The sequence below is a fragment of the Oncorhynchus keta genome, chromosome 18 (assembly GCF_023373465.1).
Source record: "Oncorhynchus keta strain PuntledgeMale-10-30-2019 chromosome 18, Oket_V2, whole genome shotgun sequence".
Taxonomy (NCBI): Eukaryota; Metazoa; Chordata; class Actinopteri; order Salmoniformes; family Salmonidae; genus Oncorhynchus; species Oncorhynchus keta.
Window position 1 is genome coordinate 35,221,461 of NC_068438.1, and position 23,998 is coordinate 35,245,458.

At 50.9% G+C, this 23,998-nt stretch overlaps 1 protein-coding gene across 1 annotated transcript; it reads left to right on the plus strand.

The window, feature by feature from the left end:
- Positions 1 to 556: 556 nt before the first annotated feature.
- Positions 557 to 22,899, plus strand: LOC118396991 (sodium- and chloride-dependent GABA transporter 2-like). The gene is made up of 13 exons (XM_052467992.1): positions 557 to 934; positions 1,196 to 1,330; positions 2,133 to 2,273; positions 9,695 to 9,782; positions 14,551 to 14,683; positions 14,849 to 15,087; positions 15,200 to 15,324; positions 15,427 to 15,539; positions 15,628 to 15,765; positions 16,226 to 16,328; positions 16,564 to 16,664; positions 16,929 to 17,099; positions 21,722 to 22,899. The coding sequence occupies exons 1-13, from the start codon at positions 580 to 582 to the stop codon at positions 21,842 to 21,844; spliced, it is 1,965 nt and encodes a 654-aa protein (XP_052323952.1). The 5' UTR covers positions 557 to 579; the 3' UTR covers positions 21,845 to 22,899.
- Positions 22,900 to 23,998: the final 1,099 nt, after the last annotated feature.

Genomic DNA, 23,998 nt, shown 5'->3' on the forward strand with positions numbered 1-23,998 from the left:
GGCCTCAGTAACTGATTGATGTACTCTAGAGCCCATGTCTTTGAGTAGGGTCCTTTCAGGCCTCAGTAACTGATTGATGTACTCTAGAGCCCATGTCTTTGAGTAGGGTCCTTTCAGGCCTCAGTAACTGATTGATGCACTCTAGAGCCCATGTCTTTGAGTAGGGTCCTTTCAGGCCTCAGTAACTGATTGATGCACTCTAGAGCCCATGTCTTTGAGTAGGGTCCTTTCAGGCCTCAGTAACTGATTGATGCACTCTGGAGCCCATGTCTTTGAGTAGGGTCCTTTCAGGCCTCAGTAACTGATTGATGCACTCTGGAGCCCATGTCTTTGAGTAGGGTCCTTTCAGGCCTCAGTAACTGATTGATGTACTCTAGAGCCCATGTCTTTGAGTAGGGTCCTTTCAGGCCTCAGTAACTGATTGATGTACTCTAGAGCCCATGTCTTTGAGTAGGGCCCTTTCAGGCCTCAGTAACTGATTGATGCACTCTGGAGCCCATGTCTTTGAGTAGGGTCCTTTCAGGCCTCAGTAACTTATTGAAGGATTGTAGTCGTCCAAACGCAACGGTAGAAGTTGGAATGTGTCTGTCTGAGTCAATGAGTACATTTCAGACTCCTGCTGCTTCAGTCACGCTGGCTGAACTTGGGATAGATACCAGCCTTCAGAACACAATGGACGGACAGGCATATGGGAGAGATGGAACAAATGGAAAAGCCTGGATAGAGGGCGAAAAAAGAAAGGATGACGACCTGGGTCAGAAGGAAATGTTGGTGAAGGAAGGATGTGCAGTGAAGGAGAGATCAGCGAAGGTGAAGATGGAGGAGAGAGGTCACTGGGGCAGCAAGACAGAATTTCTTCTGGCCGTAGCAGGCAACGTGGTGGGACTAGGTAACGTGTGGAGGTTCCCCTACCTCTGCTACAAAAATGGTGGAGGTGAGTCCATGAAGGAGAGGGTGCCATTGTTATTCAAATTATGATCAGCTGATCAAATTAGGCAACTTAGATCATTTAAACCCCTGTATCATACAGTATGTTTGATACAGTACCGTTCGTACAGACCAGGTATAGAGATCACAAAGCCAATGTATGGAAGCATGGCATTTCTCTTCTTGTTTCTATAAGGTACTTTATAGTAGCTATATAGTAGCTATCATTTTGTTCTCATGTAGTGATCTGGTGGTGTGTATTTGTCAGGGGCGTTCCTGGTGCCGTACCTGGTGTTTGTGATGACCTGCGGGGTGCCCTTGTTCCTGCTGGAGACGGCCATGGGACAGTACACTCAGGAGGGGGGCATCACCTGCTGGAAGAGGCTGTGCCCATTGGCCGAGGGTGAGCACCATGGCAACACGATGACACCCCCACCCACTGAGGAGTCACAGAAACAGGGCTGTAGACAGGACAGGCAGAAGAACATAGGAATAGATGATGCTCAAACCTTTTCATTTAATCTGAATTGGACTGTGTAATTAATGAATTAATCCTAAATAAGTTGACACAAACTCCTGACGACAAATGAAAGGAATCCATGGCCGTTCTAGGAGGCCGAAAACACTGACACCTATGGCCTCGGTGCCACTGGATAAGAATGACATGAAGAGTTTCATTTGTGAATACAGAGGGGTTAATATGTAAGCAGGCTGGAGGCACAACAAGTGCAAAGCCTGGGGACACTTTCTCACAGATCAAAGGTAAATGCTTCTGTCATTTACATATACATTTTTCATTAGAGTCAGATGCTCTAATCTAGAGCAACGTATAATTAGTTCAATCAGCTTAAGGTGGCTAGGTGAGACAAACACATATCACAGTAATAGTAAGTACATGTTTTCATTCAGTAGAGCAGCTATCAGCAAAGTCAGTGCTAGAAGGAAAAGACAAGTGTTAGAGCAGGAAAGGTTTTATTACATTTTGTTAGAGGGAGAGGGGAGTAATAGTTCCTTTTTGTAATCAAGTAATCAAGTTCCTTTTTGAAGAGATGGAAGATGAGTGGGAACTGTTTGTCTGAGCCTTGTTCCCCAACCTTTAGCAGAAAGAAAGTGTGGTAATTCACTCTTGATAAAGTTAGGGTTAGTGTAACACCTGTCCATTCAGGACCATGTGAAAATTATCTGGTTATGTGTCTCCCTCTCAGGTATCGGCTATGCAGGGCAGTTGATCCTCCTCTACAGCTGTATGTGTTACATCATCATTTTGGCCTGGGCTCTGTTCTACCTGGTCTTCTCCTTCAGCGCTCAGCTCCCCTGGGCAAGCTGCACCAACCCCTGGAACACTGGTAGGTACCCTGGGCCGGCTACACCAATCCCTGGAACACTGGTATGTACCCTGGGCCGGCTACACCAACCCCTGGAACACTGGTATGTACCCTGGGCAAGCTGCACCAACCCCTGGATCACTGGTATATACCCTGGGCCGGCTGCACCATACCCTGGAACACTGGTAGGTACCCTGGGCAAGCTGCACCAACCCCTGGAACACTGGTATGTATCCTGGGCAAGCTGCACCAACCCCTGGAACACTGGTAGGTACCCGGGGCAAGCTGCGCCAACCCCTGGAACAGTGGTAGGTACCCTGGGCCGGCTGCACCAACCCCTGGAACACTGGTAGGTTACCCTGGGCCGGCTACACCAACCCCTGGAACACTGGTAGGTACCCTGGGCAAGCTGCACCAACCCCTGGAACACTGGTAGGTACCCTGGGCCGGCTACACCAATCCCTGGAACACTGGTATGTACCCTGGGCCGGCAACACCAACCCCTGGAACACTGGTAGGTACCCTGGGCAGGCTGCACCAACCCCTGGAACACTGGTAGGTACCCTGGGCAAGCTGCACCAACCCCTGGAACACTGGTATGTACCCTGGGCCGGCTGCACCAACCCCTGGAACACTGGTAGGTACCCTGGGCCGGCTGCACCAATCCCTGGAACACTGGTATGTACCCTGGGCCGGCTGCACCAACCCCTGGAATGCTGGTAGGTACCCTGGGCCGGCTGCACCAGCCCCTGGAGCGCTGGTAGGTACCCTGGGCCGGCTGCACCAGCCCCTGGAACGCTGGTAGGTACCCTGGGCCGGCTGCACCAGCCCCTGGAACGCTGGTAGGTACCCTGGGCCGGCTGCACCAGCCCCTGGAAGGCTGGTAGGTACACTGGGCCGGCTGCACCAGCCCCTGGAACGTTGGTAGGTACCCTGGGCCGGCTGCACCAGCCCCTGGAACGCTGGTAGGTACCCTGGGCCGGCTACACCAACCCCTGGAACACTGGTAGGTACCCTGGGCCGGCTACACCAACCCCTGGAACACTGGTAGGTACCCTGGGCAGGCTGCACCAACCCCTGGAACACTGGTAGGTACCCTGGGCCGGCTACACCACCCCTGGAACACTGGTATGTACCCTGGGCCGGCTGCACCAACCCCTGGAACACTGGTATGTACCCTGGGCAAGCTGCACCAACCCCTGGAACACTGGTAGGTACCCTGGGCAAGCTGCACCAACCCCTGGAACACTGGTAGGTACCCTGGGCCAGCTACACCAACCCATGGAACACTGGTATGTACCCTGGGCCGGCTGCACCAACCCCTGGAACACTGGTATGTACCCTGGGCCGGCTGCACCAACCCCTGGAACACTGGTAGGTACCCTGGGCCGGCTGCACCAATCCCCAGAACACTGGTATGTACCCTGGGCCGGCTGCACCAACCCCTGGAGCGCTGGTAGGTACCCTGGGCCGGCTGCACCAACCCCTGGAGCGCTGGTAGGTACCCTGGGCCGGCTGCACCAGCCCCTGGAACGCTGATAGGTACCCTGGGCCGGCTGCACCAGCCCCTGGAACACTGGTAGGTACCCTGGTCCGGCTGCACCAGCCCCTGGGACGCTGGTAGGTACCCTGGGCCGGCTGCACCAGCCCCTGGAACGCTGGTAGGTACCCTGGGCCGGCTGCACCAACCCCTGGAACACTGGTATGTACCCTGGGCCGGCTGCACCAATCCCTGGAACACTGGTATGTACCCTGGGCCGGCTGCACCAACCCCTGGAACGCTGGTAGGTACCTTGGGCCGGCTGCACCAGCCCCTGGAGCGCTGGTAGGTACCCTGGGACGGCTGCACCAGCCCCTGGAACGCTGGTAGGTACCCTGGGCCGCCTGCACCAGCCCCCGGAATGCTGGTAGGTACCCTGGGCCAGCTGCACCAGCCCCTGGAACGCTGGTAGGTACCCTGGGCCGGCTGCAACAGACCCTGGAACGCTGGTAGGTACCCTGGGCCGGCTGTACCAGCCCCTGGAACGCTGGTAGGTACCCTGGGCCGGCTGGACCATTGGTACGTAGTACTCCAACTCTCCTCCAGGTGAATTTCACTCACGTTTTTCGTATGTATTTTAACTAACTTTCCCCAGGTTATTGCTGTAAATGAGAATATATTCTCAGTCAACTCACCTGCTAAAATAGTAAAAAAAATATAACATAAATGGTGTTCTTTACCATAAGAATTTGTTTGAGCAAGTTTTAGTTGTAAACATTATGTTCTCGGGAGCACGTGATGCCGCGGAGCTGAGCAGACGTTGACAAACCGAGCTCTTGAAAGTTATTCTATTTTTACCTAAATAACAACGTTAAAACAATATTCTAACATCGGCTGATAAATTGTCAAGTACTTACCTTCCCAAAGAGCCATGGACCTCCGACCGAGAGGCAAGAAGGATGACCAAAACGTTGTTGATTCCCAAGATAACGATAACACTACAGCTAGCAAGATTAACATTAGCCCTCAGACGACAGTTCCAGACTGTTGCTCTCAGCAGCCTCTTGAGAGCCTGCCGACATGCTGGCTACTTTCCTCCGGGAAATTCAGGATGGTAACAGAGGTCTTTCTCTGAAAATTGATAAGAAATCGGCTGAACTCCATTCTTCCATTGACAACCTGAAATCCTCCATGAATGATCTCCTTTTGAGAACGACTGAGGCAGAGTTGCGCATTAGCACAATTGAAGATACCATCTAGACATGACCAGGTCTTGATACAACTGCAAAAGGACAATGCCTACCTCAAAAACAAGGTAGATCAGATGGAGAACCAGAGTAGACGTAGTAATATCCGTGTGGTGGGATTGAAAGAGGACAGCGAGGGCCGTGACCCGGTCCGTTTCTTCACTCAATGGATCCCGGAGGTCCTAGGCATAATCAACTTCACCAAGCCGCTGGAAATCGAACGCGCCCACAGAACATCAGCGCCGAAGCCCCGTCCAGATGATCCCCCACGAGCCGTCCTAATCAGGTTCTTCTGTTTCCAAGACAGAGAGAAGATACTGCAACTCGCAAGAGCCAAAGGGGACATCACCATCGATGGAAAGAGGGTCAGCCTTTTCCCAGATATGAGCGCGGATCTCGCCAGACATCGCAAGCAGTTCAGACCTGCCGCCGAAGCACTGAAGGAGAAGAACATCACCGGCTAACTCATCCACCCTGCGCGGGTGAAAGTTCAGTACAAAGGCCGAAGCCATCGCTTCAACACACCGGGAGAAGTGCACACTTTTCTCAAAGAACTGAGCAACGTCTGAGCCACGACGGTCTCTCTGGGGGATAAGATGCAACGTCTGAGCCAGGACCGTCTCTCTGGGGGATAAGATGCAACGTCTGAGCCAGGACGGTCTCTCTGGGGGATAAGATGCAACGTCTGAGCCAGCACGGTCTCTCTGGGGTATAAGATGCAACGTCTGAGCCAGGACGGTCTCTCTGGGGGATAAGATGCAACGTCTGAGCCAGGACGGTCTCTCTGAGGGATAAGATGCAACGTCTGAGTCAGGACGGTCTCTCTGGGGGATAAGATGCAACGTCTGAGCCAGGACGGTCTCTCTGGGGGATAAGATGCAACGTCTGAGCCAGGACGGTCTCTTTGGGGGATAAAATGCAGCTTGTTTGTTTTCTCTTATCCGGATTTAACTGCTGGTATCTCCCGGTCACTATAATTGATTTGTACATTTTCAACTAACCGTATATCTATTCACAACGTTTGTTTTCAATTTAGAGAGCTCACAGGTTTTAGTTTACGCCAAGGTTTAGCTAGTAAGAGCAAGATGGAAAGGGAGCAGCAACGTATCTCTACAAGTGTATTCATGTTTGATTGTTGGGATTGTTGTTTTAGTCTGACAATCGGGGTGGGTGGGATTTTTATTATTTTTTTCTTCCTTTTTTCTATGTTTTTTTTATTGTTTCCTTCCTAAAGAAACACACAGGTCACTCTTTTTATTCATACCCACACAAGACACACACACACACATAGATAACTTTTTACTTTCGACACAACTGTTTCATAGAGTGTTAGATGTCGAGTATCTCCCCAGATTGCTTAGTGACCATTCTCCTCTGGTATTATCAATCTCCATTCCTACCAAGGTAAATGGAGCATATAGATGGAGACTAAATTCTACACTCCTAAAGCAACCTGAATTTTGTGCATTCATCAAAGAGCAGATCAATATTTTTACTTTGACAAACAAACCCTCTGCTCCTGACAGCTTCATTCTTTGGGACACATTGAAGGCCTATCTGAGGGGACAGATTATTTCCTATACTAAAGGGTTGAAGAGAAAACACTGTGCGGAACTGAGTGCCCTTGAATCTGAAATCTCAGAGCTAGAGAAAACCTACCAAAGAGGCCCGACTAAAGATCTATACAGGCTTTTGGTAAATAAAAAACTTAAATATAATATTCTGAACACATATCAAGCTGAGATGGCCATCACTCAATCAAAACAGTGTTATTACGAGCTTGGAGAGAAAGCTCACAAAGTATTGGCATGGCAACTGAAAGCAGAGGAAAGTAAGAGGACAATTAATGCCATAGAAAATCTTACTGATGAGATATCTTTCGACCCTACTGAAATTAATAATACTTTTAAGAAATACTATGAAGACCTTTACACTTCCCAATCAAGCGATGATCTATCAGAGATGGACTCCTTTCTCTCCTCTCTCAACCTCCCATGCCTGTCAGGGGAAGACAGCGAGTGCCTGAGTGAACACTTCTCAGTTCCTGAATTGTTGGAGGCCATTAAATCCTTACCTTCTAAAAAATCTCCTGGGGAGGATGGCTTCCCTCCAGAGTTCTATAAATAATTTAGGGAGCTGTTGGTCCTCTACCTTATGGAGGTACTTAAAAAAGCCAGAGAAGACAACTGCTTTCCAGAGTCCTCTCTCAAGCAGTGATTACTGTAATCCACAAGAAAGGGAAAAACCCGCTAAAGTGCGCCTCCTATAGACCAATCTCTCTCCTTAACACAGATTGTAAACTGGTCACCAAGATGCTATCTAAGAGACTGGAGTCATGTCTTCCCCTGTTGGTCAACCCAGATCAGACTGGCTTCATAATTAATAGATTGTCCTCCAATAATCTCAAAAGGTTTTTTGATATAATTCACCTTGCTAACAAAAACAAAATACCTAGTGTCGCAGTCTCCCTCGATGCTGAAAAGGCCTTTGATAGGGTTGAATGGCCATCCCTCTTTCGCGTCTTGGAAAAGTTTGGTTTAGGTACTGTGTTTGTAAATTTGATAAAATCACTCTACAAATCTCCTAAAACTAGGATTGCTACCAATGGGATTACTTCCTCCTCTTTCCCTCTTTATAGGGGGAACAGACAAGGTTGCCCAATTAGCCCCCACCTCTTTGCCCTCGCCATCGAACCGTTGGCTGAGGCTATTAGAACGTGCCCTGACATACATGGCTTTGAGGTGGGCCCCCATACCCATATATTATCACTCTTTGCGGACGACCGTATCTTATTTCTAACAAACCCAGAACACTCCCTCACTTGCAGATCCTACTACAGTGTTATAGTTCTTTCTCTGGATATAAGGTCCATTTTGATGAAAGCGAAATCTTACCGTTGTCTGTCTTTGACCATCATACAATCAAGCACAAGTTTCCTTTTAGATGGTCTCCTATGGGCTTCACATATTTGGGCATAATGGTGGATGGTAATCTGAACAACCTCTATAAACTCAATCTGGCCAGTTTGTTGCAAAAGGTGGAGGTTGACCTTTGTAAATGGATGGACTTACCTCTCACTCTACTGGGTAGAATCAATGTAATTCAAATGAATGTCCTGCCCAGATTTCTATATCTGTTTCAATCGCTCCCTATCCCTGTTCCCGCAGCATTTTTTTCCTCTCTCGACAAGCTGACCAGACGGTTTATCTGGCATGGCAAAACCCCTAGGGTTGGCCTGGATAAACTGACCCTTGATTACAGTCAAGGGGGCTTAAACCTCCCCAATTTTAGAATGTACTACTGGGCTGCACAGTCTAGGTTTCTGGCTCAGAGGTTTGACAATGGTCCCTCTCCCTCATGGTTGAACATTGAAAAGCTTGAGGTAAATGATGACACTGGGGCATAATTGTTTTACAAATGGGACAGAAAATCTATAAAAACCATCACAGACAACCCTTTAATCATACATTATGTCCTGGCATGGTGCAAACTGCATGAGCTGTTCGGACGAGGGGGGTTCCTTTCCCCTAAAACCCCTTTATGGAACAATAGATTGATCCCTATGTTTTTCCAGAATAGTAACTTTAGACCATGGTCTGATAAGGGGATCACTCTTCTGTAACATTGTTACGAGGAGGGAGTTCTTATGTCTTTTGATCAGCTGAAACAGAAATACCACTTGCCTAACAGGGACTTCTTCAGCTACCTACAACTACGAAACTTTATTAGGGTGACTCTCAAGGGACAATGGAAACTACCTAAGATGTCACCTATTGAACAACTCTGCCACGCAGACCAACCACTGTTCAAGACCATTTCCCGTGTTTACAATGCTCTTATGTCAGGACTAACACTGCCTGGGCTAGATAAACCCCGACTTAGATGGGAGAGAGATCTGGGTATTGATCTTGATGAGGATCTATGGAGTGACCTATGCAGGGATGGGGTTACATCCACATTGAACTCCAGATACAGACTGATCCAGTTTAATTTCCTCCATCAGCTCTATATCACCCCATCTAGACTGCACAGGTTCAACCCAGATATCTCCTCCCTATGTTTTAGATGTGGCTCAGATGAAGGAACATTCCTCCATTCCACTTGGCAGTGTTCAAAACTACACGGTTTCTGGCAGGGGGTATGCGATACCATATCCTCAATTCACGGGGTTGCAACTTTACTAACACCAATCTTAGGCAAAGCCATACTATAAAGCTAAAAGAAATATTGCTAGCGATTGCCAAGAAATGTATTGCCTTGAAATGGAAATTGGATTCCTCCCTGCCAGTTGCAATGTGGCTTTCGGAAGTTAATAGTTGTATCACTTTGGAGAAAATCAATTACTGCTTGAGGAATAAGTTAAAGACATTTTACAGAATTTGGCAACCTTTTGACTATATGGAGAATCTCCCCTCACATCACATTGATTGAATCTATATATATAATCCTCACATAATGTTTCACACGTAATGTATAATATGTAGCCTACAGCAGGTGATCCAATGTTTCGTTGTTATTTTTTTTCTTATTGTATGTTTGTTTATATAATAATAATACATTTTTACAAATTGTTACGCTCGTCTGTTACTGTCACTTTGTCCTATCGTTGTCTAATATCTTTTCACTTTTGTTTTGAATGTTCTTAATTGGAAAATGCAAAAAAAAAAAACAACAAAAAAAATGAAAATGACATTATGTTCTCTCTTCCCCATTAGATGACTGTGTTGACTTCTCCTCTCAAAACCGTACTTTCAATTGGACTGGACAGATGAACTCAACCTCTGCAGCCACTGAATTCTGGGAGTAAGTTTACAGATTCAACATACCTTGATCTTCCAGTTGGCCACAACATAAAAGACAATGTCAGTTTGTCTATATTCTCCACAAGTCTCTTTCTCTAGGCGTCGTGTGCTGGTCATCTGGGGGGTATGGGGGAGGTGGGCAGTGTCACGTGGGAGTTGCTGCTGTTTCTCACCCAACTCTCTGTCTCATCCCCTCTCTGTCCCTGCTCTTTCTGTTTCTCACCCCCTCTCTGTGACACTCCTTTCTCTGTCCCTCCTCTCTCTGATTCTCACCCCCTCTCTGTCCCTCCTCTCTCTGTCTCTCCTCTCTCTGTTTCTCATCCATCTCTCTGTCTCACCCCCTCTCTGTCTCACCCCCTCTCTGTCCCTCCTCTTTCTGTCTCTCCTCTCTCTGTTTCTCACCCATCTCTCTGTCTCACCCCCTCTCTGTCCCCCTCTCTCTGTTTCTCCTCTCTCTGTCTCACCCCCTCTCTGTCCCTCCTCTCTCTGTTTCTCCTCTCGCTGTCTCACGCCTCTCTGTCCCTCACCCATCTCTCTGTCCCTCCCCTCTCTCTCCTCTCTGTTTCTCACCCATCTCTCTGTCTCACCCCCTCTCTGTCCCTCCTCTCTCACTCCTCTCTCTGTTTCTCACCCATCTCTCTGTCCCTCCCCTCTCTTCCTCCTCTCTCTGTCTCACCCTCTCTCTGTCCCTCCTCTCTCTGTCTCACCTCTCTCTCTGTCTCACCCCCTCACTGTCCCTCCTCTCTCTGTCTCACCCCCTCTCTGTCCCTCCTCTCTCTGTCTCTCCTCTCTCTGTTTCTCACCCATCTCTCTGTCCCTCCTCTCTCTGTCTCACCCCCTCTCTGTCCCCCTCTCTCTGTTTCTCCTCTCTCTGTCTCACCCCCTCTCTGTCACTCCTCTCTCTGTTTCTCCTCTCTCTGTCTCACGCCTCTCTGTCCCTCACCCATCTCTCTGTTCCTCCCCTCTCTCTCCTCTCTCTGTTTCTCACCCATCTCTCTGTCTCTCCCCTCTCTTCCTCCTCTCTCTGTCTCACCCTCTCTCTGTCCCTCCTCTCTCTGTCTCACCTCTCTCTCTGTCTCACCCCCTCACTGTCCCTCCTCTCTCTGTCTCACCCCCTCTCTGTCCCTCCTCTCTCTGTCTCTCCTCTCTCTGTTTCTCACCCATCTCTCTGTCCCTCCTCTCTCTGTCTCACCCCCTCTCTGTCCCTCCACTCTCTGTCTCTCCTCTCTCTGTCTCACCCCCTCTCTGTCTCACCCCCTCTCTGTCCCTCCTCTCTCTGTCTCTCCTCTCTTTGTTTCTCACCCTTCTCTCTGTACCTCCTCTCTCTGTCTCCCCTCTCTCTGTTTCTCACCCATCTCTCTCTCACCTACTCTGTCCCTCCTCTCTCTGTCTCACCCCCTCTCTGTCCCTCCTCTCTCTGTCTCCCCTCTCTCTGTTTTTCACCCATCTCTCTCTCACCTACTCTGTCCCTCCTCTCTCTGTCTCACCCCCTCTCTGCCCCTCCTCTCTCTGTCCCTCCTCTCTCTGTCCCTCCTCTCTCTGTCTCACCCCCTCTCTGTCCCTCCTCTCCCTGTCTCTCCTCTCTCTGTCTCACCCCCTCTCTGTCCCTCCTCTCTCTGTCTCACCCCCTCTCTGTCTCACCCCCTCTCTGTCCCTCCTCTCTCTCTCTCCTCTCTCTGTTTCTCACCCATCTCTCGGTCTCTCCTCTCTGTCTCACACCCTCTCTGTCTCACCCCCTCTCTGTCTCACCCCTCTCTGTCCCTCCTCTCTCTGTCTCTCCTCTCTTTGTTTCTCACCCATCTCTCTGTCCCTCCTCTCTCTGTCTCCCCTCTCTCTGTTTCTCACCCATCTCTCTCTCACCTACTCTGTCCCTCCTCTCTCTGTCTCACCCCCTCTCTGTCCCTCCTCTCTCTGTCTCTCCTCTCTCTGTCTCACCCCCTCTCTGTCCCTCCTCTCTCTGTTTTTCACCCATCTCTCTGTCCCTCCTCTCTATGTCTCTCCTCTCTCTGTTTCTCACCTATCTCTCTGTCCCTCCTCTCGATGTCTCTCATCTCTCTGTTTCTCACCCATCTCTCTGTCCCTCCTCTCTCTGTCTCACCCCCTCTCTGTCCCTCCACTCTCTGTCTCTCCTCTCTCTGTCTCACACCCTCTCTGTCTCACCCCCCTCTGTCTCACCCCCTCTCTGTCCCTCCTCTCTCTGTCTCTCCTCTCTTTGTTTCTCACCCATCTCTCTGTCCCTCCTCTCTCTGTTCCTCACCCATCTCTCTCTCACCTACTCTGTCCCTCCTCTCTCTGTCTCACCCCCTCTCTGTCCCTCCACTCTCTGTCTCTCCTCTCTCTGTCTCACCCCCTCTCTGTCCCTCCTCTCTCTGTCTCTCCTCTCTCTGTCTCTCCTCTCTCTGTCTGTCCTCTCTCTGTCGCTCCTCTCTCTGTCTCCCCTCTCTCTGTTTTTCACCCATCTCTCTCTCACCTACTCTGTCCCTCCTCTCTCTGTCTCACCCCCTCTCTGTCCCTCCTCTCTCTGTCTCACCCCCTCTCTGTCCCTCCTCTCTCTGTCTCTCCTCTCTCTGTCTCACCCCCTCTCTGTCCCTCCTCTCTCTGTCTCACCCCTCTCTGTCTCACCCCATCTCTGTCCCTCCTCTCTCGGTGTCACCCTCTCTCTGTCCCTCCTCTCTCTGTCTCTCCACTCTCTCTGTCTCACCCCCTCTCTGTCCCTCCTCTCTCTGTCTCTCCTCTCTTTGTTTCTCACCCATCTCTCTGTACCTCCTCTCTCTGTCTCCCCTCTCTCTGTTTCTCACCCATCTCTCTCTCACCTACTCTGTCCCTCCTCTCTCTGTCTCACCCCCTCTCTGTCCCTCCTCTCTCTGTCTCTCCTCTCCCTGTCTCACCCCCTCTCTGTCCCTCCTCTCTCTGTCTCCCCTCTCTCTGTTTCTCACCCATCTCTCTCTCACCTACTCTGTCCCTCCTCTCTCTGTCTCACCCCCTCTCTGTCCCTCCTCTCTTTGTCTCTCCTCTCTCTGTTTCTCACTCATCTCTCCATCTCACCCCCTCTCTTTGTCTCTCCTCTCTCTGTTTCTCACTCATCTCTTCATCTCACCCCCTCTCTGTCCCTCCTCTCTCTGTCTCACCCCCTGTCTGTCCCTCCTCTCGATGTCTCTCCTCTCTCTGTTTCTCACCCATCTCTCTGTCCCTCCTCTCTCTGTTTCTCACCCATCTCTCTGTCCCTCCTCTCTCTGTTTCTCACCCCTCTCTGTCTCACCCCCTCTCTGTCCCTCCTCTCCATGTTTCTCCCCTCTCTGTCCCTCCTCTCTCTGTCCCTCCTCTCTCTGTTTCTCCCCTCTCTGTCCCTCCTCTCTCTGTTTCTCTCCTCTCTCTGTTTCTCCTCTCTCTTTTTCTCTCCTATGTCTGTCTCTCCCCTCTCTCTCTGTCTCTCCCCCCTATGCTTCTCTCCTATATCTGTCTCTCCCCTCTGTGTCTCTCCCCTTTGTCTCTCCCCTCTGTGTCTCTCCCCTCTGTGTCTCTCCCCTCTGTGTCTCTCCCCTCTGTCTCCCCTCTCTGCTTCTCTCCCCTCTCTGCTTCTCTCACTTCTGTGTCTCTCACCTCTGTGTCTCTCCCCTCTCTCTGTCTCTCCCCTCTCTCTGTCTCTCCCCTCTCTCTGTCTCTCCCCTCTCTGTCACTCCCCTGTATCTCTCCCCTCTGTGTCTCTCCCCTCTCTCTGTCTCTCTCCTATCTCTGTCTCTCTCCTATCTCTGTCTCTCCCCTCTCTGTCTCTCCCCTCTCGGTCTCTCACCTCTGTGTCTCTCCCCTCTCTCTGTCTCTCTCCTCTCTCTGTCTCTCTCCTCTCTCTCTGTCTCTCTCCTATCTCTGTCTCTCTCCTATCTCTGTCTCTCTCCTATCTCTGTCTCTCTCCTATCTCTGTCTCTCCCTGTCTCTCCCTCTCTGTCTCTCACCTCTGTGTCTCTCACCTCTGTGTCTCCCCTCTCTGCTTCTCTCCCCTCTCTGCTTCTCTCACTTCTGTGTATCTCACCTCTGTGTCTCTCCCCTCTCTCTGTCTCTCCCCTCTCTATGTCTCTCCCTCTCTCTGTCTCTCCCCTCTGTGTCTCTCCCCTCTGTGTCTCTCCCCTCTCTCTGTCTCTCTCCTCTCTCTCTGTCTCTCTCCTCTCTCTCTGTCTCTGTCTCTCTCCTCTCTCTCTGTCTCTGTCTCTCTCCTATCTCTGTCTCTCTCCTATCTCTTTCTCTCTCCTATCTCTGTCTCTCCCCTCTCGGTCTCTCACCTCTGTGTCTCTCCCCTCTCTCTGTCTCTCTCCTCTCTCTCTCTCCTATCTCTGTCTCTCTCCTATCTCTGTCTCTCTCCTATCTCTGTCTCTCTCCTATCTCTGTCTCTCTCCTATCTCTGTCTCTCTCCTATCTCTGTCTCTCTCCTCTCTCTGTCTCTCCCCTCTCTGTCTCTCCCCTCTCTGTCTCTCACCTCTGTGTCTCTCACCTCTGTGTCTCTCACCTCTGTGTCTCTCCCCTCTCTCTGTCTCTCCCCTCTCTGTCACTCCCCTGTATCTCTCCCCTCTGTGTCTCTCCCCTCTGTCTCTCTCTCCCCTCTCTCTCTGTCTCTCTCTCTATCTCTCTGTCTCTCCCCTCTCTGTCTCTCCCCTCTCTGTCTCTCCCCTCTCTGTCTCTCCCCTCTCTGTCTCTCCCCTCTCTCTGTTTCTCCCCTCTCTCTGTTTCTCCCCTCTCTCTGTCTCTCCCCTTTGTGTCTCTCCCCACTATCCATCTAGGCGTCGTGTGCTGGCCATCTCGGGGGGCATAGAGGAGGTGGGCAGTGTCAGGTGGGAGGTGCTGCTCTGTCTCATCGTCATGTGGGTCATCTGCTACTTCTGCATCTGGAAAGGGGTCAAGTCAACAGGCAAGGTGTGTGTGTGTGTGTTTATGCACTGCACATATGCACACACACAGCATATGTTCTATTTAGCATTGAAACAGTACAATCTCTTATCATTTTTCTCTCATGGCTTTCTGTCTTTGTGATTTTACACCCTCTCCCTGTCTCCATCCATACACACGCTCTCTCTCTAGGTTGTATATTTCACTGCTACCTTTCCCTACGCGATGCTGCTGGTACTACTGATCAGAGGCCTGACTCTGCCAGGGGCCCTGCAGGGGGTCCTGTTCTACCTCTACCCTGAACCAGACAGGCTCTCTGACCCCCAGGTGTGGATGGAGGCCGGCTCCCAGATCTTCTTCTCCTACAGTGTGGGAGTGGGCTCCTTAAACGTGCTGGGCTCCTACAATACCTACAACAACAACTGCTACAAGTGAGTCCTTATCCTCTGTGTGTGCTGACACGGTGTGTGGTGACTGTGTGTGGTGACACTGTGTGTGTTGACACTGTGTGTGTCCCGAATGTTGTGTCTGTGTATGTTTCAGAGACTGCCTGTGGCTGTGCTTGCTGAACAGCGGCACCAGCGTGGTTGCTGGGTTCGCAGTTTTCTCAGTCCTGGGGTTCATGGCTCATGAACAGGGCGTCCCCATTGAGGAGGTGGCGGAGTCAGGTACTGCACAAATGAGTTTTTATTGTTATTTTCAGGACAGTTGGACACTTGGATGAAATGAAGTGAAACAAATACATTGTATTTTAAACTGGGTTCTCTCAGGTCCTGGGCTGGCGTTCATAGCGTACCCCCAGGCAGTAGCCATGATGCCCCTGCCTCAGATGTGGGCTGCTTGTTTCTTCATCATGATCATTCTACTGGGTCTGGATACACAGGTTAGCTATTATCTACACAGTCCACACACAATAGTTCACACATTCATCTCTAAAGTTTAAAGGCGTTCTGTATTCCTCCCCCATCCAGTTTGTTGCCATGGAGGTGGTGATGACGTCAGTATCAGACCTGTTTCCCACGGTGCTGCGGAGGACTGGGCGCAGGGAGCTCTTTCTCCTCTTCTTCTGTCTCACCTGCTTCTTCTTCCAACTCGTTATGGTCACAGAGGTCAGAGAGAAAGAGAGGGTAGAGAGAGAGAGAGAGAGAAATGCCAGGAATTGTGTTCCAGATCTCTGTGATCTACTTAAAAAGAGTGTTTGTCCTAGTCACACCTCTCTCCTCCTGTCCCCAGGGTGGGATGTATGTGTTCCAGATCTCTGTGATCTACTTAAAGAGAGTGTTTGTCCTAGTCACACCTCTCTCCTCCTGTCCCCAGGGTGGGATGTATGTGTTCCAGATCTCTGTGATCTACTTAAAGAGAGTGTTTGTCCTAGTCACACCTCTCTCCTCCTGTCCCCAGGGTGGGATGTATGTGTTCCAGATCTCTGTGATCTACTTAAAGAGAGTGTTTGTCCTAGTCACACCTCTCTCCTCCTGTCCCCAGGGTGGGATGTATGTGTTCCAGATCTCTGTGATCTACTTAAAGAGAGTGTTTGTCCTAGTCACACCTCTCTCCTCCTGTCCCCAGGGTGGGATGTATGTGTTCCAGCTGTTTGACTACTATGCCTGTAACGGAACCTGTTTGCTCTTCCTCTCTGTGTTCGAGTCCCTGGCCATGGGATGGATATTTGGTGAGGCTGATGTGAACTAACCTGGAATACATCTCTGTCAATGATTTCTGTCGAATAAAAAATATAATTTATAAAATATATATAAAAGATAAACACTGTAGTGCCATAGAATCCTATAGAATGGTAAACCAGTATCATTCCACTATCAATCTTATTGAGATGATAAACCTGATATCAATACAACATGTCAACATTTCGATAATGTCATTAACATGCACCCAATCTTGCCCACCAGGTGCAGAGCATATGTATGGCGTAATAGAGGACATGACAGGGATGAGGCCTAACCCCGTCTTCAAGCTCTGCTGGCTCTACTTGACCCCTCTGGTTTCCCTGGTGAGTTTCAGGCTTTGATGGACAGTAAAGGCAAGCAAGACACACATTGTGCAATCCTCTAAGGTACCAGGAGATGGCACTATCACAATGCAATAGTTTACCAATTCATGTTTTGCCAAATGGTACCTGTTGCATTTGGACGTTCACTTGCTTTACACAAGCAACTATGTTCACGTGCTCACGTCAACAAGGACTGATCTGGAGTTATTCCAGAAGTTAAAAGCATTAATGTTGAAGAAATCCTCATTCCCTCGTCTCTCCCAGGTGTCGTTCATCTGCTCTCTGGTGGAGTACCAGCCCCTGACCTTCAACCGCTGGTATGTGTACCCAGGATGGGTGTATGTTCTGGGCTGGCTGTTGGCCCTCTCCTCCATCGTCCTGGTCCCCGGGTGGGCCCTGCTGCAGATCTGCACCGGGACAGGCAGCCTTAGAGAGGTGAGAGTGGGACTGCCCTGTGACAGGCAGCCTTAGAGAGGTGAGAGTGGGACTGCCCTGTGACAGGCAGTCTTAGAGAGGTGAGAGTGGGACTGCCCTGTGACAGGCAGCCTTAGAGAGGTGACAGTGGGACTGCCCTGTGACAGGCAACCTTAGAGAGGTGAGAGTGGGACTGCCCTGTGACAGGCAGTCTTAGAGAGGTCCAGTGGGACTGCCCTGTGACAGGCAGTCTTAGAGATTTGAGAGTAGGACTGATGTGACAGGCAGCCTTAGAGAGGTGAATACACTCCCTGTGACAGGCAGCCTTAGAGAGGTGACTCTGAGTTCTGCCCTGTGACAGGCAGCCTTAGAGAGTTGATGAGTAGGACTGCCCTGTGACAGGCAGCCTTAAACGGTGAGGTAGGACTACCCTGTGACAGGCAGTCTTAGAGAGGTGAGAGTGGGACTTCCCTGTGACAGGCAGCCTTAGAGAGGTGAGTGTGGGACTGCCCTGGGACAGGCAGTCTTAGAGAGGTGAGAGTAGGACTGCCCTGTGACAGGCAGCCTTAGAGAGGTGAGGTAGGACTGCCCTGTGACAGGCAGCCTTAGAGAGGTGAGAGTAGGACTGCCCTGTGACAGGCAGCCTTAGAGAGGTGATGGACTGCCCTGTGACAGGCAGCCTTAGAGAGGTGAATACTGCCCTGTGACAGGCAGCCTTAGAGAGGTGAGGTAGGACTGCCCTGTGACAGGCAGCCTTAGAGAGGTGAGAGTGGGACTGCCCTGTGACAGGCAGTCTTAGAGAGGTGAGGGTGGGACTCTAAAGTTTAAAGGCTGACAGGCAGTCTTAGAGAGGTGAGAGTAGGACTGCCCTGTGACAGGCAGCCTTAGAGAGGTGAGAGTAGGACTGCCCTGTGACAGGCAGCCTTAGAAGCTGCCCTGTGACAGGCAGCCTTAGAGAGGTGAGAGTGGGACTGCCCTGTGACAGGCAGTCTTAGAGAGGTGAGAGTGGGACTGCCCTGTGACAGGCAGTCTTGAGAGGTGAGAGTGGACTGCCCTGTGACAGGCAGCCTTAGAGAGGTGAGAGAGGACTGCCCTGTGACAGGCAGCCTTAGAGAGTTTGAGTGGGACTGCCCTGTGACAGGCAGCCTTAGAGAGGTGAGAGTAGGACTGCCCTGTGACAGGCAGCCTTAGAGAGTGTTTGTCCTAGGACTGCCCTGTGACAGGCAGCCTTAGAGAGGTGAGATGTAGGACTGCCCTGTGACAGGCAGTCTTGGAGAGGTGAGTGGGACTGCCCTGTGACAGGCAGCCTTAGAGAGGTGAGGTGGGACTGCCCTGTGACAGGCAGCCTTAGAGAGGTGAGAGTAGGACTGCCCTGTGACAGGCAGCCTTAGAGAGGTGAGATAGGACTGCCCTGTGACAGGCAGCCTTAGAGAGGTGAGAGTAGGACTGCCCTGTGACAGGCAGCCTTAGAGAGGTGAGAGTAGGACTGCCCTGTGACAGGCAGCCTTAGAGAGGTGAGTAGGACTGCCCTGTGACAGGCAGCCTTAGAGAGGTGAGAGTGGGACTGCCCTGACAGGCAGTCTTAGAGAGGTGAGGGTGGGACTGCCCTGTGACAGGCAGTCTTAGAGGTGAGGAGTGGGACTGCCTGTGACAGGCAGTCTTAGAGATGGTGAGTGGGACTGCCCTGTGACAGGCAGCCTTAGAGAGGTGAGAGTCAGGACTGCCCTGTGACAGGCAGCCTTAGAGAGGTGAGAGTAGGACTGCCCTGTGACAGGCAGCCTTAGAGAGGTGAGAGTGGGACTGCCCTGTGACAGGCAGCCTTAGAGAGGTGAGAGAGGACTGCCCTGTGACAGGCAGCCTTAGAGAGGTGAGAGTAGGACTGCCCTGTGACAGGCAGCCTTAGAGAGGTGAGAGTGGGACTGCCCTGTGACAGGCAGTCTTAGAGAGGTGAGAGTAGGACTGCCCTGTGACAGGCAGTCTTAGAGAGGTGAGAGTGAGACTGCCCTGTGACAGGCAGCCTTAGAGAGGTGAGAATAGGACTGCCCTGTGACAGGCAGCCTTAGAGAGGTGAGAGTAGGACTGCCCTGTGACAGGCAGCCTTAGAGAGGTGAGAGTGGGACTGCCCTGTGACAGGCAGCCTTAGAGAGGTGAGAGTAGGACTGCCCTGTGACAGGCAGCCTTAGAGAGGTGAGAGTAGGACTGCCCTGTGACAGGCAGCCTTAGAGAGGTGAGAATAGGACTGCCCTGTGACAGGCAGCCTTAGAGAGGTGAGAGGGGACTGCCCTGTGACAGGCAGCCTTAGAGAGGTGAGAGTAGGACTGCCCTGTGACAGGCAGCCTTAGAGAGGTGAGAGTAGGACTGCCCTGTGACAGGCAGCCTTAGAGAGGTGAGAGTGGGACTGCCCTGTGACAGGCAGCCTTAGAGAGGTGAGAGTAGGACTGCCCTGTGACAGGCAGCCTTAGAGAGGTGAGAGTAGGACTGCCCTGTGACAGGCAGCCTTAGAGAGGTGAGAGTAGGACTGCCCTGTGACAGGCAGCCTTAGAGAGGTGAGAGTAGGACTGCCCTGTGACAGGCAGCCTTAGAGAGGTGAGAATAGGACTGCCCTGTGACAGGCAGCCTTAGAGAGGTGAGAGGACTGCCCTGTGACAGGCAGCCTTAGAGAGGTGAGAGTAGGACTGCCCTGTGACAGGCAGCCTTAGAGAGGTGAGAGTAGGACTGCCCTGTGACAGGCAGCCTTAGAGAGGTGAGAGTAGGACTGCCCTGTGACAGGCAGCCTTAGAGAGGTGAGAGTAGGACTGCCCTGTGACAGGCAGCCTTAGAGAGGTGAGAGTAGGACTGCCCTGTGACAGGCAGTCTTAGAGAGGTGAGGGTGGGACTGCCCTGTGACAGGCAGTCTTAGAGAGGTGAGAGTGGGACTGCCTGTGACAGGCAGTCTTAGAGAGGTGAGAGTGGGACTGCCCTGTGACAGGCAGCCTTAGAGAGGTGAGAGTAGGACTGCCCTGTGACAGGCAGCCTTAGAGAGGTGAGAGTAGGACTGCCCTGTGACAGGCAGCCTTAGAGAGGTGAGAGTGGGACTGCCCTGTGACAGGCAGCCTTAGAGAGGTGAGAGTAGGACTGCCCTGTGACAGGCAGCCTTAGAGAGGTGAGAGTAGGACTGCCCTGTGACAGGCAGCCTTAGAGAGGTGAGAGTAGGACTGCCCTGTGACAGGCAGCCTTAGAGAGGTGAGAGTGGGACTGCCCTGTGACAGGCAGCCTTAGAGAGGTGAGAGTGGGACTGCCCTGTGACAGGCAGTCTTAGAGAGGTGAGAGTAGGACTGCCCTGTGACAGGCAGTCTTAGAGAGGTGAGAGTGGGACTGCCCTGTGACAGGCAGCCTTAGAGAGGTGAGAGTGGGACTGCCCTGTGACAGGCAGTCTTAGAGAGGTGAGAGTGGGACTGCCCTGTGACAGGCAGCCTTAGAGAGGTGAGAGTGGGACTGCCCTGTGACAGGCAGTCTTAGAGAGGTGAGAGTAGGACTGCCCTGTGACAGGCAGTCTTAGAGAGGTGAGAGTGAGACTGCCCTGTGACAGGCAGCCTTAGAGAGGTGAGTGGGACTGCCCTGTGACAGGCAGCCTTAGAGAGGTGAGAGGGGACTGCCTGGTGACAGGCAGCCTTAGAGAGGTGAGAGTGGGACTGCCCTGTGACAGGCAGTCTTAGAGAGGTGAGAGTGGGACTGCCCTGTGACAGGCAGCCTTAGAGAGGTGAGAGTGGGACTGCCCTGTGACAGGCAGTCTTAGAGAGGTGAGAGTGGGACTGCCCTGTGACAGGCAGCCTTAGAGAGGTGAGAGTGGGACTGCCCTGTGACAGGCAGCCTTAGAGAGGTGAGAGTAGGACTGCCCTGTGACAGGCAGCCTTAGAGAGGTGAGAGTAGGACTGCCCTGTGACAGGCAGCCTTAGAGAGGTGAGAGTAGGACTGCCCTGTGACAGGCAGTCTTAGAGAGGTGAGAGTGGGACTGCCCTGTGACAGGCAGCCTTAGAGAGGTGAGAGTGGGACTGCCCTGTGACAGGCAGCCTTAGAGAGGTGAGAGTAGGACTGCCCTGTGACAGGCAGCCTTAGAGAGGTGAGAGTAGGACTGCCCTGTGACAGGCAGCCTTAGAGAGGTGAGAGTAGGACTGCCCTGTGACAGGCAGCCTTAGAGAGGTGAGAGTGGGACTGCCCTGTGACAGGCAGCCTTAGAGAGGTGAGAGTGGGACTGCCCTGTGACAGGCAGCCTTAGAGAGGTGAGAGTGGGACTGCCCTGTGACAGGCAGTCTTAGAGAGGTGAGAGTAGGACTGCCCTGTGACAGGCAGTCTTAGAGAGGTGAGAGTGAGACTGCCCTGTGACAGGCAGCCTTAGAGAGGTGAGAATAGGACTGCCCTGTGACAGGCAGCCTTAGAGAGGTGAGAGTGGGACTGCCCTGTGACTGGAGTTAAAACTCGGGTTTCCTTTATGGATTGGTCATAGAATAATTATGTTAGAGGGTCAAATTGGAGGACATATACATCTTAAAATATTTTTGTAAACTGAGTGGGTAGGTATTATTAATTCACTATAAATTATTGAAGAAACCAACAACCACTAAAGTTGACATGTTGATGTGCTGACTTTCTCCTCAACTCCCCAGCGTTTCCTCCACTTGTGTCGGCCAGACAATGACCTCCCGTTGACCCGGAAGAGAAAGGCTGTCCTCTGGAGCAGAGATGGAGGTACACTCATGACTGCAGCAGAGGAAAGCACAGACAAGTGATACACATCCAGAAAAGCTTCTGTGTCAAAGCTCTTCGTATACTGAACGTTTATTTCAACACCAAGCTGAACTCTTGTATCTTTACCAACACGTTGAGAGAAACGCATTGATAATGAACAATGGTGCATGTTTCAATAGTGTCATCATGTTCCATATTTGAAGTGTTGCCACCTTACATTTGAAAGGACAAAGCTCAAACAACCTAGAGACACTGTAGGTTGTCATTGTACAAAACAATGTTCTTTCAACTGTCCCCACTCAGGGCTTAACATGTGTAGTGGCTTCCTTTAGTTTTTACCATAGCCACTGCCCAAGCCTGAAGCGGGGTTGTTTGGTACGCATACAGTCCACACTCAAGGTTTCCAAAAGGCCAAACATTCAATGACATCCAGGGATATGGTGCAACAAAAATGTTTATTCTTCTTATATCTAACAAATAAATGATTCTTCAATCAACTTAAAGCGTAGAATACTTGATATGGAAAATACATATTATGACCTGTCTGTATGTCTGTATGTTTGTATGTCTGTATGGTCAAAAAACTATACCGCTCCCGCATCTAGCAAGGACTCCCTCCCCCGAAGGCCCAACTTCCTGCCTTTATCCTAACACACTTACCACAATACAATGAATAGGCAAGAGCGGGGGCCAAAAACTGAGTTACACTAACAACAAATGAATATTTCTCAATCAGGTAAATATAAATCATAAAACGTACGTACCTAATATTTCCTCATTTACAATAATATTTAATATACATGGAGCTCCATATGTTAGGTCTTTTATACAAATATGTCCAAATCGGCTCCAACAACATGGGTTACTGGCAGCTCATGACTTTCCTTTCTGAAGTCACTCAATCCAGTTTCCATGGTAGCAGTTGTAGTCACATAAAAGGTCATCTAGGTTGTCAGTTTCTTATTATGAAAGACCACCTTTGGCTAATATACAGCAACTCTGACTAATGGCATTTTTGTTTTGTAAATTAGTGCTTTACCTCAACGTTAACCTTCACTTGCATTTTTATAATCCTTACTAGACATCAGAAACAGGATGTTTTTCTAGAAACACCAATTAAAGTAGATTAAAAAATGAAGCGTGTTTTGTCTTTGTCACATAGAAATGTGTGTATTGGCACTCCCTTAGATGAGACTCAAGAAGCAAACACAAACACTTTTTTTCTACTACACAGTATTTAGTCTAAAATCACAATACTTTGTCAATACTGAAGCCGAAAGGAAAGACAAAGGGAAGATGAGAGAAAGAGAGGCAACTCCTCATGCTAACATATACTGTAAAGAAGGGGAACTTATTTAAAGGGGACTTGACTTGCTGTAAGAGGATGAGTCTAATGGTGCCATCAAATACATCCCTAAAATCATTCAGTCGTTTTGACTTGGCTCACTGTGACATTTACCACCTGTAACCTCCTCCTCCACCTGTCACCTCCTCTTCCACCTGTCATTCCTCTACCCATCAGTCACCTCTTCCACCTCCTCTACCCATCAGTCACCTCCTCCACCCATCAGTCACCTCATCCACCTCCTCTACCCATCAGTCACCTCTTCCACCTCCTCTACCCATCAGTCACCTCCTCTACCCATCCGTCACCTCTTCCACCTCCTCTACCCATCCGTCACCTCTTCCACCTCCTCTACCCATCCGTCACCTCTTCCACCAGTCACCTCTTCCACCAGTCACCTCTTCCACCAGTCACCTCTTCCACCAGTCACCTCTTCCACCAGTCACCTCCTCCACCAGTCACCTCCTCCACCTCCTCCACCAGTCACCTCTTCCACCTCCACCAGTCACCACCTCCACCAGTCACCTCTTCCACCTCCTCCACCAGTCACCTCTTCCACCACCTCCACCAGTCACCTCTTCCACCTCCTCCAGTCACCTCTTTCTCCTCCTCCACCAGTCACCTCTTCCTCCTCCTCCTCCACAAGTCAACTCTTCCTCCTCCACCTGTCACCTCTTCCTCCTCCACCTGTCACCTCTTCCACCTCCACCTGTCACCTCTTCCACCTCCACCTGTCACCTCTTCCACCTCCACCTGTCACCTCTTCCTCCTCCACCTGTCACCTCTTCCACCTCCACCTGTCACCTCTTCCACCTCCACCTGTCACCTCTTCCTCCTCCACCTGTCACCT